Here is a 17,568-nt window from a genome sequence, read left to right as displayed (position 1 = left end):
TTGATTTATTTCGGCTGTACACACAAAGAATAAAATGTTATAATTCCAAAGTGCACACGGGAACATAGAGCAGTTACTAAAAGATATGGGAACCTGAGTTTCACTAATAGAGACATAGAGTAAAAATGCAGCGAGATTGCAATACAGGTATATTGAATCATTATAAAGTACTGATCAGGTCACTGAAGCATTACACATTGTTCTGGCCACCAGACTTTGGGAAAGATGTTTTAAGTCCAAGAGATGGTACAAAAAAACGTTTACCAGAACATTTCCAGGATGAGGGAGTTCAGTTAAAGGTTATACTTGGACCAGAGGTTTGAGAGGACATTTGACATGTATACAAGCTTATGTATGGTTTACATTGAGTAAATCAATACAGTAAGGGTGTAGAAAAATATTTTTGTGCAAGTTGTGATAATAGTCTGGAACTTACTAATTGTAAATGCAATAGAACTTGAATCTTGGAGATCTGTCTTGAAACATCATAAATATAATTGCAAAGAAAGCACAACAGTGCCTCTACTTCCTTAGGAGTCTGTGGAGATTCGGCATGTCATCAAAAACCTTGATGGACTTCTGTAGACATTTAGTGGAAAATGTATTGACTGGTGGCATTACAGCCCACTATGAAACACCAATGCCTTTGAATGGAAAATTCCACAAAAGGTTGCAAGATGACATAGGGCATCAGACTGAGCAGGGTAATGACATATGAGATTTAATACTGAAATTAATTTAACACTTGCAATCCTACATCATGGGTAAAGCCCTCCCAACCATTGAGCACATCTTTATAAAACGCTGTTGTAGAAAAGCAGCATCCATCATCACAGATCCTCTCCACCCAAGCCATGCTCTTTTTTCACTGCTGCCATCAGACAAAACATACAAGTGCCTCAGGACTTGCACCCCCAGTTCAATAAAAGTTACTACCCCTCAACCATCAGGCTCCTGAACAAAATGCACTCATCTATTGCGATGTTCCCATGACCAATTATCTCACTTTAAGTTATCTTTATCTTTTTATTTCATGCTCTCATTATTCATTGCTGTTTTAGTTTGTTGTCTTCTATGGTCTTGATCTTTCATTGATCCTGTTTACAATTACTGTCCTATAGATTTGCTGAAAATGCCCACAGGAAAAAGAATTTAAGGGTTGTATGTGGTGGACATGTATGTACTTTGATAATAAATTTTACTTTGAACTTTGAAACAATCAGGATAGACAATTAAGCGCAAACAGTTTGCAAGTGTGTAGGAAAAGAGCAAGGGTGTGGGAATGATTAGACTATAATGCATCAGCATGGATTTGATGGCTTTCCCTTGTACTGTGATGATTCTGTGATTCTAATTTGCTTTGCTAGAAGTCTTACTCTGGGTAGCAAATAGAAGTTGGAACATACATTCTCAGTGGCTTCCTAAAACTGCCCTTCACGCTATTGAATAAAGATAGAACTTAAATAGATCATGTGGATCAAGAAGCTTTTTAATGTATTTAATGTAATAAGAATTGATCCTCTGTACAGTATCTAACCTTTTTACTCCCACTTTGATCTTTATATGTGAGAATTTATTTTCTCATCTACTTGTCAGCTTGATGACTGATTCAATTAATGTTAGAATGGTGATCCAAAACAGAAAGATCACAGTAGAACACATTCCCTAGCCCAGCTCCCAGCCTCTGACATACACACTCCTTTCTCAGTACTCTGCGTGGCAAGGCGTGGCCTGCTATTCACTTAATAATGGCAACAGGACCATCAAGTTTCAATTCTGTTATTTACTTGCAGACAATATTGAGATGCTTCCTTTCATCGATTTCTAAGACTTGAACTACAGGCACACAATGAGTATCTAATTTTAATCAATCATATTTCAATGTTTTACCCTTGAATACTTATCTGTGTGTATATATATTCTGTAGTGTTTGTCAAATGCTTTTTGAAAATCCAGATGTACCACTATACAGTGCATCCTCAAAACTGTCTTGGATTTTCAAACATGATTTTTCCCTTCAGGAAGTCATGTTCATCTTGTGTCATTATATGATTTTTCTTCATTCTGTATTTCTATATTCCTAATGGTGAAGTAGGGCACTTTTAGCTACTGATGTCAGACTACTAGCCTGTAGCTCCTTATTTTTTTTCTCTCTGCCTCTTGCATATCAATGTTGTAGTTGCTTTTTTCCAACCTGCTGGAATTGTTGAAGAAATGATATGATTTTGGTAGATCATCACTATAATGCATCCACTGTCTTTGCATCCAGTCTAAGATGGAAGCTTCTTGGTTCAGGGGATTTTTCTGCTTTCAGTTCCTAATGCACCATCAATAACTCTCGGAGATGTGAGGCGAGATGTAGGCTTTTATTCGCTGGAAGAGAGCAGTCAGCAGCAAGAGACCACCATACAACATCCTGGAGACTGAGGGAGGAGCAGTGCCTCCAATCCCCTTTATACAGGGGTCTGTGGGAGGAGCCACAGGAGCAGTCAGCGGGGGGGGGGGGGGGGGGCGTGTCCAGACAGGTATATGTAATTCACCACAGTTCCCTTGATTTCTTCAATATATTTTTATGTGTCTGCAAAATGTTCCTTCCTCTGAAGTGTTTGTATCCACTAATAGAGAAGATGGCTAAAGAACCTGTATCAATCTAATGAAATATCAGTTAACAAGCTGCCATATTTGAGTGGGCTTTATTCTGGGAGATTACTGGAATAGTGTAAGTGGAAAGTAACCAGGAAATAATAGTTTTCCCAGATGACTCCATCAAATAGTGTTTCTAATTATACCCTTTTTTTTCTATGTTCAAATGAAGTGTTCAAATTATGGAATAATTGTCTCTTTAATTACATTCACAGGGTGGAATTTGATCACTTTTTCTAATAACCAAGAGCTCAAACACAAGCCTACAGTGAAATAGCTTCATAAGTTCAGTTACATCATGGGCCGACTTACAGTGGATTTAATTGCAAAAAGTAGTCTCCACATAAAGAACAGAAGAGATGAGCCTTTGGAACAGTATTTAAAAAAATTGACTCACCTAAATTTTTCAGACAAGAATATCGATCAAATTGTGAGTGAACTTTTGACTGTGACTGTGCTGTATTCCTGGTTTTGATGTACATATATGTAGTTAAAATATAACTTAGTAATGTAAAATTAATAGCTTTTAGGATACATTAATGCTGAAGCCAGAAGTGTATAAAACTGACTTGTAAGTTAATTTCATTAGCAGTTTTCACTCATTGTTCTCTTTCCTCACATAAAATAGACTAGGGAACTTGAAAACCATGAAGCATTAGAGATCAAAAGTAGTTTAGCAGTACATGTGTAAAGCAGATTAAAATGTCCCAGGCTGATACAAAGAAACATTGAAAAAACAAAATAGAAAACTAGATAAATTAAAGTAGATAAATAAGTAGATTATTACTTGTTGACTAAAGTGCAAAGGAATTTATGTTATCATGTAAATAATGTGGATAAATGTGAGGTTATCCACTTTGTTGGCAAGAACAGGAAGGCAGATTACTATCTGAATGGTGTCAAGTTAGGAAAAGGGGAAGCACAACTAGATCTAGGTGTCCTTGTTCATCAGTCACTGAAAGTAAGCATGCAGGTTACAGCAGGCAGCGAGGAAAGCTGATGGCCTGTTGGCCTTCATAACAAGGGGAGTTGAGTATAGGAGCAAAGAGGTCCTTCTGCTGTTGTACAGGGCTCTGGTAAGACCACACCTAGAGTATTGTGTTCAGTTTTGTTCTCCAAATTTGAGGAAGGACATTCTTGCTAATGAGGCAGTGCAGCATAAGTTCATGAGGTTAATTCCTGGGATGGTGGGACTGTCATATATTGAAAGATTGGAGCGACTGTGCTTGTATACACTGGAATTTAGAAGGATGAGAAGGGATCTGATTGAAACATGTAAGATTATTAAAGGATTGGACAAGGGTTAGAGGCAGGAAACATGTTCCCGATGTTGGGGGAGTCCAGAACCAGAGGCCACAGTTTAAGGATAAGGAATAGGCCATTTAGAATGGAGTTCAGGAAAAACTTTTTTACCCAGAGAATTGTGGATCTATGGAATGCTCTGCCTCAGAAGGCAGTGGTGGCCAATTCTCTGGATGCTTTCAAGAAAGAGTTAGATAGAGCTCTTAAAGATAGCAGAGTCAAGAGATATGGGGAGAAGGCAAGAACGGGGTACTGATTGTTTATGATCAGCCATGATCACAGTGAATGGTGGTGCTGGCTCAAAGGGCCGAATAGCCTACTCCTACTCCTATTGTCTATTGTTGCTAACCAAATCCTTAGCTGTTGTATGGCTGGATTTTAGTTTCAGTTCTGGGTACAATATTTCAGAGGTTGTATTGTTCTTAGAGGCTTTGAATATAAGTTTACTTGAATAATACTTGTATGCCAGAATGCCAGTATGTAAGATGAATAAAACAAGGTTGCAGTATTTGGAATTTACAGTAGGGGAGGTTGATTGGTATCTTCAAGACATAGAGGGGAATTAATGGGAAAATAAGTTATCTAGAGAAATATTTCCAGTGCTTGAGGAATAGACTAGGAAACATAGCCTAAAAAATAGAGCTATTGTTTCTAGGGAAGTTCTATACATACAAAGTAGAAGCTTATAACTTTCTTTTGCAATTGGTTAAGGAAAGGTTTTTAGTGACATGGGACTGAGGTACATGTTATGATATTCAATTAAAGATCAGCGATGATTTTGTTGTATGTATGAAAAAGTCAAAAATCTAACTGGTCTATTCACTTTCCAGTTATTCTAATATCTGAACTATAGGCAATTCAGCATAAGATTTTCAGATATTTAATGGTTCACACTCAAGGAAGTTTGAGGATTTCATGATGACTGGAAATCTTTCTTCATCCCTCTGACCAAACACTTGACACTAAGTTTCTGCTTTCCTGCGATTCCATAAGTTTCAAGGCAAAATAGGTTAATTTTCCTTTCTTTGGATAAAGAATTTTAGTACATAGTTTAATTGTTTGCATGTGCCCACAAGTAATACAAGCATGTAAATGGAAAGCAAATAAATATTAGTCACCATTTATTTGTCTGAAAGTTGTAGTTCTCAGCCATGGGTAGAAATAGGACTTCCACTACTTCACAAAAGGGATGGCCTCTCTCATTTAGTGGGATCAAATACGATATTGATATCCAAATGTTTTTCATTTGGCAATGGAAAGTGGGTATTGATAAAATAGGTAGATGTCTTTCGTAGTATTCAAGGAGAAAAGACTAAATAATCTTCCTATGTAAAATGAACAAAGTTTGTGATTAGTTCCCTCTATATGGTACAATATATTCAGCAACTCATCATATTGTGTCTCCTTGGAGTGTAAATCAGAGTTTACCCAGAGTTAATCTGGACCTCGATTTTATAGTTAGCAGAATGGGATACATGATAACAAATCCTGCAAGTATTTGGCATGTTTAGACTAACTAGAGAACATTTATACTGTCACATCTCCATTAAAGATCTACTGTATGTGTGAAACAGAACAAGTAATAGAGTGATTTGTCAAAATCTGGAATCCTCACTAAGAACTGAAAAGTCTGGATCAGAAAGTATACATAATTAAATATAAAATCATGTAGCCGAAAGGAAAATAAAGACTGGAAAAGATGGGTCTAAGAAAGATGAAGTGCATAAAAATATATATATTAAAAATTCTGCAATAATTAATGTCAAAAGAAAAGAGGAATCGTATATGAAATAAATGTTGATATTAGATAGATTGGTAGTAATTAAGGCTTAGCATGCCAATAAAGATTCACCATTCACATTGATTTTATTTATATGATTTATTTTGTCAAAGGTTTTAAACTAGTGTAGTGAAGCATGTGGAGGAACTGGACATCTTAAAGTAGGAAATTCCACACACTTACAACCACCTACATGAGTTGCAAGTTGTTGCCCAGTTTATTCCATGATAAAAATTGTCTTGATAACCAAAATGTCAATTTAATAATTTTTCATTTCATCTTGTCATATACCATTACAAACTTGCATTACAATCTTTAAAGAAAATTTGCAGATAGTAAATCATGTGTGACTAATGGCACATCCAGAAATTAATGTTGACTGATTTTGGGGGGACATGTAGATGCATTCTTAATGCCATATGAAAAATGTGTTTACATGCACATAATATTACTACATTTTTTTAGTTGATTATTGGTGGGAGGAATGCCATATTCCTAATTGTCATATTCAAAGAAATTTTGTTAACATATTGTTTTAAAGCAAACATATTTGTACTCTTCTTCCACAAAAATGTGCCGATAACTCAGATTAACTGTGCTGGTTAAGAAATGTCTCTTAACTTCCTCCTCTCATTGCCAATAATAAATTTAAATCGAAGTCCTTTGTCAAGATTTCCCCAGCCAGAGGCAGTAATTTTCATTCATCTTATCAAGTTCTGTGCAGTTTGAAATACTTCTACTCAATCTATTGGTGTTTTCTGCTGTAGTAAAAATTTGGTCTCTGATCCTGGTGTGTTGCTGCAAACATTTTTGCTATGGCTTTAATTAGTCCACGTTTACTGGGTTGGCTAAGACTATATTGTCTTGGTTATCTTAGCTTTCTTTTCCATGTGGCCAGTTTTGTGACTTCATATTTTGAAATGGTGACTTTTCAGCCTAATTAAAGTTCTTATGATAAAGGTATTTTGACAACAGCAACAGGCTTAGTACAGAACCATCTGGGTATCACTTTCACCTTTCCTTGGGCTGTGTTGCCCATTAGTTTCAATCCCCATCTTTTCCTAGTCCTTAGCCAATTTAATATCCATGATACAACTGCTTTGTTCGTTCCATAGGATTCAATTTTTTTGTATGTTTTATCTTTTCTTTCCATGTACATAGTGTCTGGTGCATTATCTTAATTATTAATAAAAATTGTGTAATTTTATTCTTCTACAAAATACATAGCATTAATGTTTATTCTTGAAAGCATGTATTATATATAGAAGATATAGAAGGTATATTTCTGCCATTTTGATATAAAATTGATGACATGCTCAGAAGATGTTTAAAACCTGTAAGTGCATAGGTACATTTTTGATACAAAGTGAGATTACATTTTATTTACAATAAGATTTTTATACATTGTTCTCTTTTTGTTTCAGGATGACCTCACTGCATGCAAGAATCTGTCTGTCTTATACCTATATGACAACAACATTACAGAGATTCATAATTTAGGTTTTGCCTTTAATCTTACCCATCTATATCTGCAGAACAATAGCATAACACATATTTCAAATCTTGCCTCATTACGAAACTTGTCCAAATTGTAAGCCAATCTATTTATTTGTTTCTTTGAAATGAATATTGAAAGCAAAGATAATAATTAGGCCAATACTTTCAGAAAGCACTTGTTTTGCCCGATCACTTTTTATTAATACGTAGGAAACTGTAGATCCTGGAATCTGGAGCAAAAAACAATCTGCTGGAGGAACTGAACAATTCCTTCTCACCCCCACACTCAAATGCTGGTTGACATAAGTTCCTCCAGCAGATTGTTTAATACATCCTTATTACCTTGTGTTGCTCAGACCTTGCATTTGAGGTTTTATCATTGTGGCAATATAGAGAAATATTGAAACCAATTTGCACATGGCAAGGTCACACAAAAAACAATGAAGTATATGGCCCATTTGAATCATCCCAGCAATGTTCATTGTGTGAATGTCAGATAAATGCCTCTTCTTTTCTGAATGGTACCATGGCATCACTTATATCAATTCTGAAGCATAGAAAAGACCTCAATTTAACATTTGAATTGTATGTCGAACTGTGTAAGATTCTTTAATACCACACTGAAGTCAATTTTGTGTACAATAACAATCTAGAAATTCCCTGGATGCTTTATAAAAAGCCAATCAGTGTCAATGAGCACAATTAAGTTTGAGATTGTGGCGCCTTTACCTGTCATGCGTTACATTTTAAAAGCAAGCATGGCCTGTTGGAGCATTCTGCTAACTTTGAGATTGTTTGGACTATTGGGCATTCAGTAAGAGGCAATAAAAAAAACAAGTTAGGTTTTAGTGGAGCAGCCAGTGTGGGAGCTACCATAGTGTGGGTGGACATGGTTAGAATGGGTAACTGAGGCGTTGGCCCAAGAGGCTTTGGCAAGGAGGTAGCAAAAGGAAGCAAAAGGAAGCAAAAGGAAGCAAAAGGTAAGAACAGATGAGATTTTTTTTAGAAAGTAGTTAACTAAAAAGATATCAAAATACATCTAATTAAATGAAGTAGGGATGCATGTTCAGTTGATATGTTGTGGGTGCATGATGTGGGAGCTAGTGGGCCCTATTACAGTTTCCGATGACCACGTCTGCAGTAATTGTTAGTTGCTCAAGGGACTCAGGCTCAAAGTTGATGACCTGGAATCTGAGCTTCAAGCACTGTGATGCATCAGGGAGGTGGAGAATTACCTGGATGCTGTGTTTCAGGAGCAGTTACACCCATTAATTAACTACTTTAAATTCAATCTCTGTTCAGGGACAAGGTGGTGTGACTGTGAGTGAGGCAGGTTAGGGGATCCAAGAGGTAGTACTGGAGGAGCCTAAGCCCTTGAACTTATCTGAAGGTCTGAGGTTGTGGCTCCTTGTGAGGATGAGAGTGGTGAAGGATGAGCAACCAAATTGTGGCACTGTGGTTCAGGGAGCCATTGGGAGAAGAGAAGAGAAATGTAGTTCTAATTGGGAACTGTCTCCTCAAGGTAATAGACACATTTCTCTGTCGTAAGGATTGAGAATCCTCAAAGTTGTATTGTCTGCCTGGTGCCTGAATTTGAAACATTTCTTATGACCTGGAGAGGAATTTAGTACTGCCCAACTTCACGCAGTATGTGAGCTGTACAACCAGAGGGGAGAGGACCCTGGACTTGATGTATGCTAACGTTAAGGATGCTTACAGCTCCTCTCCCCTCCCCCCCACTGGGAAGGTCAGATCACAACCTGGTGCATCTCAAACCCTGCTACGTGCCTCTGGTGAAGAGTAAACCTGCAACCTCGAGGACAGTGAGGAAATGGTTGGGGGAGGCTTATGAGGCACTCCAGGGTTGTTTTGAGGTGACAGACTGGCAGGCACTCTGTGAGCCACATGGAGAGGACATTGAGTGCATCACTGGTTACATCAACTTCTGTGTGGACTGCAATGTTCCGGCAAGAACTGTCCTTTGTTATTCAAATAACAAGCCATGGGCAACAAAGAACATTAAGGACATCCTGAACGCTAAAAAGAGGGCGTCCAGTGAAGGTTCATAAGAATTATTCTGGGAATGAATGGGTTAACATGTGTGAAGCATTTGAAGGTTCTGGGCCTGTATTCATTAGAGTTTAGAAAAAAGAGGAGAGATCTAATTGAAACCTATTTGCTATTAAGAGGGTGTTTCCTATAGTGAGGGAGTCTAGCTGCAAAGAAAACAGACTCAGAATAGAGGGCTGTCCATTTAGTACAGAGATGAGGTGGAATTTCTTTAGCCAGAGGGTAGTTAATCTGGAATTCATTGCCACTGATGTCTGTGGAGGCCAAGTCATTCGGTATGTTTAAAGCGGAGGTTGATTGGTTATTGATTGGTAAGGGTATCAGAAGTTATGAGGAGGAGGCAGTGGTAGACAAACATGAAGGGCTGTTTGGTCTAATTCTGCTCCTCTGGCTTATGGTCTAATGATATGGCATATGAATTAGATGCCTTCACAATGAATGTGCTCCCACTTAAGTACCACTACTAATGCAATCACTGGAGTCAAGTATGATGTTCTCCTAAGGGGTTGTCTATTAGTGGGTCCTCGAGTGGCTGTAGAAGCCACCACTACCTGATTGAGAACATAGGTATTATCAGCCATTGCTGTCACCCAAGCATGATTGTGAACTCCTCCAAATAGCAGTAGCCATCACAAACCCACCAATAGCCTGAAACAAGCTCAAGATCCTAACATTTCATCCCTAAATAACATTTTGGCGTCTTTAAACTCCAGGCCTCTCTTCATGCCAATGCCCCCATGATTTGTGGTTTATCTGACCACTTCCATTTAATTCCCTGTGGAAAGTGAATAGAAGGAAGGCCTTTATATGCAGAAAATATCCAGATACCATTCTATTGTGCAGTATATTGTACAAGCATAAGAATTTTCCAGCAGGTTGTCAAGGACAATACATTTGTTGACCTGTCACCTGTTGCAGGTTTGATGTGTCTTTTTTAGCTCAAAGCAATTTGTAGACAGTACTTTATCCACTGGCACAGCTAGGAAGCCTCTTTATACAATGCTCTCTATTTATTATAGGGAAATGCATTTATGTTTACATGTAGGTATCTCGGTGGCAATTGTATTTCTGTAGTGGAAGAGCTAGAAGGATTAACAGAACTGCGAGAGTTGCACTTAGAAAATCAGCGTCTTCCTCTTGGGGAGAAGCTATTGTTTGATCCTAGGACTCTCCAATCTCTAAAGGTAAATAGTATTTACATTGATTTTTGACTTAGTTTTGACACAAAGCTCTGATATTATGGTACTGTGTAACTTAATAAACAGCATTTCGCATGGTGGATAGGTTTAAAGAGTGTCACACAGAGTCAACCTTTGAGTGTCCTATGGACCCCAAGATCCTTCTGATCCTCCACACTGCCCGGAGTCTTACCATTAATACTATATTCTGCCATCATATTTAGATCTACCAAAATGAACCACCTCACACTTATCTGGGCTGAACTCCATCTGTCACTTCTCAGCCCAGTTTTGCATCCTGTCAATGTCCCGCTGTAATCTCTGACAGCCCTCCACACTATCCACAACACCCCCACCTTTGTGTCATCAGCATATTTAATAACCCATCCCTCCACTTCCTCATCCAAGTCATTTATAAAAATCATGAAGAGAAGGGGTCCCAGAACAGATCCCTGAGGCACACCACTGGCCACCAAATTCCATGCAGAATACGACCCATCTACAACCACTCTTTGCCTTCTGTGGGCAAGCCATTTCTGGATCCACAAAGCAAGGTCCCCATGGATCCCATGCCTCCTTATTTTCTCAATAAGCCTTGCATGGGGTGCCTTATCAAATGCCTTACTGAAATTCAGACACTCTACATTTACTGTTCTACCTTCATCACCGTGCTTAGTCACATTCTCAAAAAATTCAATCAGGGCTTGTAAGGCACGACCTGCCTTTGACAAAACCACGCCCAAGGTATCTTTAAGTATTTCTTTCCTGTAATACTGCAAAGTGCTATTATTAGCACCTTGTTAATTTCTTGTTACCAGGAAAATTAGGTCATATTGTTCTGAGGTTCACTTGCCCTTAGGAACTCTCTGAAGAACAAGTTCGTCAAAGTTCAAAATTCAAGTTCATAGTAAATTTATTATCAAAGTTAATATATGTGTCACGGTCCCGACCGTTGATTCCTCATATTTTCCTAATTCCCTTTTTCCTGTGTTCTCCTGGGCTCCTTGATTGCGACACAGCTGATTCTCATCTAAATCTGCAGTATAAATACTCTGGCTTTGCATCCACTCATTATTTCAACCAGTATGGTAGTTCAGGTTCCTGGCAACTTAGAATTGTGTATTCTAAGTTTTGTGTCGGCGCTGTTGTTTTCCTGTGTTAACTCTGTCTCTCCACGTCAAGAGAAGCATTGCCTATCGCCTGCCTTTCTGTTCATCCTCCTGTTTGCCATTCAGCTCCAGCCACGCTCATGCCCTTGTCTGCATCCCAACTCTACCTCCGTGCCAGTGTCCTGCGTTTGGGTTCACCCATTCTCCACAACAATATGTCAGTATATACAAACCTGAGATTAATTTTCTTGTGGGCATACACATTAAATCCAAGAAACCAATAGAACCATCGAAAGATGAAACTCAACAGGATGGACAAACAACCAATGTGCAGAAGACATCAAACTGTGCAAATATAAAGGAAAAATAATAATAAATAGATAAGCAATAAATATTGAGAGCCTGATATGAAGAGATCTGAAAGTGAGTCGGTAGGTTGTGAGAAACATTCAATGGTGGGGCAAGTGAAATTATTGCCTTTTGTTCAAGAGCCTGATGGTGTGGATCCTGAGGCTTCTCTACTTCATGATGGAAGCAGTGAGATTAGAACATGGCTTGAATGGCGGGGTGGGGGGTGTCCTTGGTGATGGATGCTGCTTTCCTGTAACAGCACTCTATGAAGATGTGCTCAATGATGGGGAGGAACTTAGAGAAGATCACTCTGGGCAACAAGCCTGGCAGAAGTGGTTCTCTTTAAACTGATTTCCTGCATCTTGCCTTCAATAGTGCTGATCGCCCCCTCGCAATGTGCAACATTCATCTGAACATCATAAGACAATAAGACATGGGAGTAGAATTTGTCCAATCAGTCCATTGAGTCTATTCCACCATTCCATCATGGCAGATCCTGGATTCCAGTCAACCCCATATACCTGCCTTCTTGCCATAATCTTCGATGCCCTGACCAATCAGGAGATGATCAACTTCCACCTTAAGTATACCCATGGACTAGGCCTCCGCCATAGTCTGTGGCAGAACATTCCACAGATTCACTACTCTCTGGCTAAAAGAAACCCTCCTTACCTCTATTCTAAAAGGTCACCCCTCAATTTTGAGGCTGTACCCCTCTAGTTCTGGATACCCCCTTCATAGGAAACATCCTCTCCATATCCACCCTATCTAGTCCTTTCACCATTCGGTAGGTACTCCACTACAAATCACTGATCTCTTAAATCTTCACACCCACAATCTCTTGTCCTTACTCAGCTCCAATCCATAAAGCTTAAGGACTTGACATGCATTGGTCTACAACCTTACCTTCAATTCCAGTGGCTGTCTCCTCCATTACCACTGTCCCCTCCCAAAACTGACAGACTTGCCTATTCCTTCCACAATGGAGCAGGGCACAAATTATTTTCAATGTAATTCAGTCGAGGCATGTACCTTGGACTTCTGTTGCTACTGCATTTTTATATAGCATGAAACAAAAAATGCTTTCCATGTAACATTGGATAAACATGCTTCTGCTGCTTTAGAGTCATTATTGAGGGTAACTAGTGTTTAAATACTGGGCAAGTATCTGGAGACCCAGGTTGTTGATCCAGAGACACAAGTTCAAATCCTATGAAGCGGAGAAAAAACTAATGTTAGTAATGATGACTGGGCTACTATGGGTTTGTATCCATTATCCTTTTATAGTCTGGCTTTAACTGATTGGAAACCCACTAATATTGAAACTGACCACCCATTTCCTGTGGAAATACAGATGTCCTGTAAAATAATAATAAAAGAAAATTATTTGAGGTAGTGTTTAATGTTCTACACTTTAGCATTTGAGCCTGTCCATAGTGTGATCTATTATATACAGTATTTTATAATTTGAACAAACTATTATTTAATGGAACATTCATTATTTTGCATTTTTAACAATTCTGTAATTTTTCACTTGTGATTATATCAATATCAGTTACAACTTACACCATCAATAAGTGCATTGATAGAAGTTGTATTGATTAAGGTTGCTTTAAGCAATGAGAATATGTAGGATAAAATATATGAAATTGCACTCCCTGGATGAAAACTTCAAATGCTGCAAGCTAATATTGTGACCATTTATTTTATGTAAGTTTGTATGTGGGAATCATTTCCTGCTTTGTTTTTGAGGGCAGTTTATTGAGAGATTTGTGTAGTGCACTATATGAGCTGTATGCTTATTATCACCCTGAGGATGTGCATTACTTTCTTTGAAATGCTCACTGCATTTACTATGTTAGTAACTCCAACAATTATTAATGCAAGTATTAGAAATTAAAGTTAAATGGTAGCTGGTTCCTAATGGGTTGGATAATTGCATTTTACTATTCTATTTTAATTTTCAATAACTGATAAACAGAAGATAGAAGAAAAATTAAAATACATAACTTTTATGCAAAAAGTAATCCATAAAGTTTACCAATTTGATATAATCACTCCATAAGTTATCAGAGTTAATGAATGTCATACAGCCTGTCTGGTTTTTATGGACCTCAGAGGCTTTTGAAAATTTGTCACTAACAGGCTTTTTAGTAAAGTTGAAGCACTTCGATTAAAAGAAAATCTGATAGCATATGTAGCAAGTTAGCTAAGTACAGGACAACAGAGGATGTAGGGATGGCGTAAGTGGAGTAAGTGAATAGTAGCATTTCCCAGAGACTGGTGTTAGGGTCATTGATTTTATTGCCCTTTGCCAATGACCTACAGCAGGGTGTGTAGTTCACAATATCTAAGTTTGAAGATGATACAAAACTTGACAATATTGAAACTGAAAAGAGAATAGCAATAGAGTGCAGCAGGATATAAACAAGCTGGTGAATGGGAAGATGCATGGCAGAGAAATGTGAGGTAATACATTTTGGAAAGGAGGGTAAGGAGGGGGTGATACAAACTAGAGGATACAATTCCAAAACGGGCTCAGGAATAGAGCGACCCGGATAGTATGGGTGTCTATATCATTTAAAGTGGTTATTTTAAGAATAGGAAAAAGACAATTCTTTGCTTTTTTAATTGAGGATAAAAACAGAGAGGTTATACTGAATCTTTATGGAACACTGACTTATACACAACTGGGCTGTTATGTTCAGTTCTGAATGATATGAAGGTGTTAGCAAGGGTCCAGAAGAGATTTACAAGTCTATTTCCTGCTGGCCCTGCTGAAGGGTTTCCGCCCAAAATGTCGACAGTATTATTTTTCCATAGATGTTGCCTGGCCTGCTGAGTTCCTCCAGCATTTTGTGTGTGTTGCTTGGATATCCAGCATCTGCAGATTTTCTCTTGTTTGTGATAGAGTAGACCTGGTAGGACTAATTTAATCAGAAATGTAAAAGTTGACAGGGAGACAGAGTGAATATGATAGATATAAAATGGAGAGGATCTGGACAGAGTGCTTATCGGGAGACTGTTCCCTTTGGTGGAAATGTCAAGGGCTAGGAGTCACAGGTATGGAAGAAAGGAGAAGAAAATTGAGAACAACACTAGGAAATATATTTTAACACTGTTTGTGTTTGGAATCTGAGGTGCACCACATGCAGAAGTGGTGGTAGCAAGTTCTATTTTGCCTTAAAGTGGGAAATGGATTGAAAGAAAAAAAAATATGACTATGGAGAAAGGGCTAGTGGGAAGAACTAGAGGTTGAATCTGCTAAAGTGCCAAAGCAACACACTGCTGAAGTGCCAGTGTAGACATGATGGGCCAACTCTTTCAGTGCTGTGATATTGATATAATTCTTTGAATTACTTTCCATTTTCACAGAATTCCCTGTGTGTTTTAAACATCAAGAAAAATAATATTGATGAGATTAAAGAACTGGCTTGTCTTGAGAACCTGAATCAATTCATGGCAGAAGAAAATCAGATTCATGATATAAAGGTAAAAAGGTAATCTTAATTGGAAAACCAGAAGACCTTTAAAATGTCTTCAGATGGTATGTTTACAGCTGTATTACTAAGAAAATGTGTTTCAGACATTCTAAACTGAGGCCCATGTGGCAGGTTGGGGATACATCTCCAGCAAAGGAAGTGTAAGGAGCTCCTTCACTTGTTAGCCTGGAGGTTACCCTTGGGCAAGGGATAGCACTTGTTTAGCTCCCTCCCCACTCCCCGCCCCAGTCACGGTCAGTTGAAGCTAGAGGGAAGAGGTGGTGGATGGTCACATGAACAGCTGGTTCATATCACAAATCCTTGTTATGCAACTACTGACGCCAAACTGACAATCTCTGAAGAGCATTGATAATGGCTGTACTCACACATCTTGCAAAGACACTGCCGAGAAGAAGGCAATGGCAAACCACTTCTGTAGAAAAATTTGCCAAGAACAATCATGGTTATGGATAAGACCATGATCACCTATGTCAATATGACACAGCACATAATGATGATGAAACTGAGGCTCTATTTGATCACAGGTGAACATACGTAAAAGATATTGTGATGTAGTCAAAGTAAAGGGTGAACTCTTCCCTATTATACTTGTCAAAATTCTTCTGTCAACAAATATCACCATAATAAATAATCTGATCATTATTTGATTGTGTGATCTTACTGTGCATGTAATTCATTGCAGTATTTTCCATTTTTTAGTGGTGACTAAATTGTCGAAGTAGTTCTTCCATTGTGAAGTACCTTTTAACATTTGAAGCTCATGAAAACAGTTGTGCAAATGTTATTCTTTTTTCTAATTTGTGAATTAAAATAGTTGTTTGAACTTTTTTGGAAGAATCTCTTATAAGTAATAAAGCAAAAGGCAGGACTAGAACAAAGGGGCTGTCTGGGTAGACAAGTACGTTAATTGCCAAGGCATAGTGGACTATGGACCAAGTGCTGGTGAGTAAGATAAGTAATAGATGTTTGATAGTTCACATGAATGCGATAAGCTGAAGGGCCTGTGTCTGCTGTGTAACTCTCTGGATCTATAAGGCTCTTCTACATTTGTTATTTCCGGAACATTAAGACCGGTAACCTCATAATTTCATTCCCATTCAGCAGAGGGTAAAAAAAAAGGGAAAATATATTCTGAGAAATTCTTTCCATTTGTTCAGAAGGTCAAAAACATCCTTGAAATTCCCAAAATCATGTTAAATCATGTAATCTGTGTTCAAGTCAGGAACTAGTTCAGCTCCCTCTTTAAGACATAGAAAGTTGCGCCCAGCAGTCTAGCGTGCTTCATGTACCAGAAACACATTCTATAAAGAAAAGGAAATACCTGATATCCGATTTATTATCTCTCTTCCATCGCTTAAGCATGCATCCACCTTCTGCCTATACCTTGAATCACTAACACCTCTAAAGAAAATGTTTGCACAGAGTTTAAGTAAGAAATTCTAGGTTTTAGGGTCCCTAAGGTTGTCGTAGCCGGGGGCAAGCAGGAAGGGTGTAGTGGTGATAAGCTCCTACCATCTATTAAATGTTCCCAATGACGTGTGCAACACACACAAAATGCTGGTGGAACTCAGCATCAGGCAGCATCTGTGGAAATGAATAAGCAATCAATGTTTTGGGCCAAGACATCTCTATGAGGACTGCAAAGAATAAGAAGGTGGGGAAAAGGGAAGGAGGACAAACTGGAAGGTGATAGGTAAAGTCAGGTGGGGGAGGGGATGAAGTAAGAAGCTGGGAGGTGATAATTGGAAAAGGCAAAGGGCTGGAGAAGAAGGAATCTGAGGCTACATCCACACTACACTGGATAAATCTGTAACTGAAGCTTTTTCTCTTCGTTTTTATCCTTTGTCCACACTAAAATGGTGTTTTTATCCCATGAAACCAGAGCTTTTCGGAAACGCTTTCCAGGCTGGGTATTTTTGAAAATGCTGCTCGGGCAGATCAGTGTGGACGGGGTAACTGGAGACTTCTGAAAACACTATCAGACAGCAGCACGCTATTCCATTGTTTTCTTGAACGCAACCTTAAAATTTCAGAACAGACGCACCAAATACTTTGACCCATAACTTACTGAATAAATAAGTATACTCACTTTGTCCTGTTTTCTGTCCTTGCTCGTATGAAGGTGGTTTACCTAT

At 38.4% G+C, this 17,568-nt stretch overlaps 1 protein-coding gene across 9 annotated transcripts in view; it reads left to right on the top strand.

Moving 5' to 3' along the window:
- ppp1r42 (protein phosphatase 1, regulatory subunit 42) overlaps window positions 1-17,568 on the top strand; it is a 93,487-nt gene that overhangs the window by 8,069 nt on the left and 67,850 nt on the right. For 8 of the 9 annotated variants that reach the window (XM_059982321.1, XM_059982311.1, XM_059982271.1 and 5 more), the window contains exons 2-5: window positions 2,859-3,073; window positions 7,150-7,316; window positions 10,338-10,476; window positions 15,306-15,422. In XM_059982321.1, the coding sequence (XP_059838304.1) occupies window positions 2,942-3,073; window positions 7,150-7,316; window positions 10,338-10,476; window positions 15,306-15,422 (555 nt within the window). In that variant the 5' untranslated portion in view covers window positions 2,859-2,941. The remainder of the gene's footprint in view (window positions 1-2,858; window positions 3,074-7,149; window positions 7,317-10,337; window positions 10,477-15,305; window positions 15,423-17,568) is intronic. The other variant, XM_059982286.1, reaches the window with a different exon arrangement.

This window comes from Hypanus sabinus, chromosome 1 (assembly GCF_030144855.1).
Source record: "Hypanus sabinus isolate sHypSab1 chromosome 1, sHypSab1.hap1, whole genome shotgun sequence".
In the NCBI taxonomy this organism is placed as follows: Eukaryota; Metazoa; Chordata; class Chondrichthyes; order Myliobatiformes; family Dasyatidae; genus Hypanus; species Hypanus sabinus.
The sequence above is the reverse complement of the archived record's forward strand: the minus strand, read 5'-3'. Positions and strand labels throughout refer to the sequence as shown.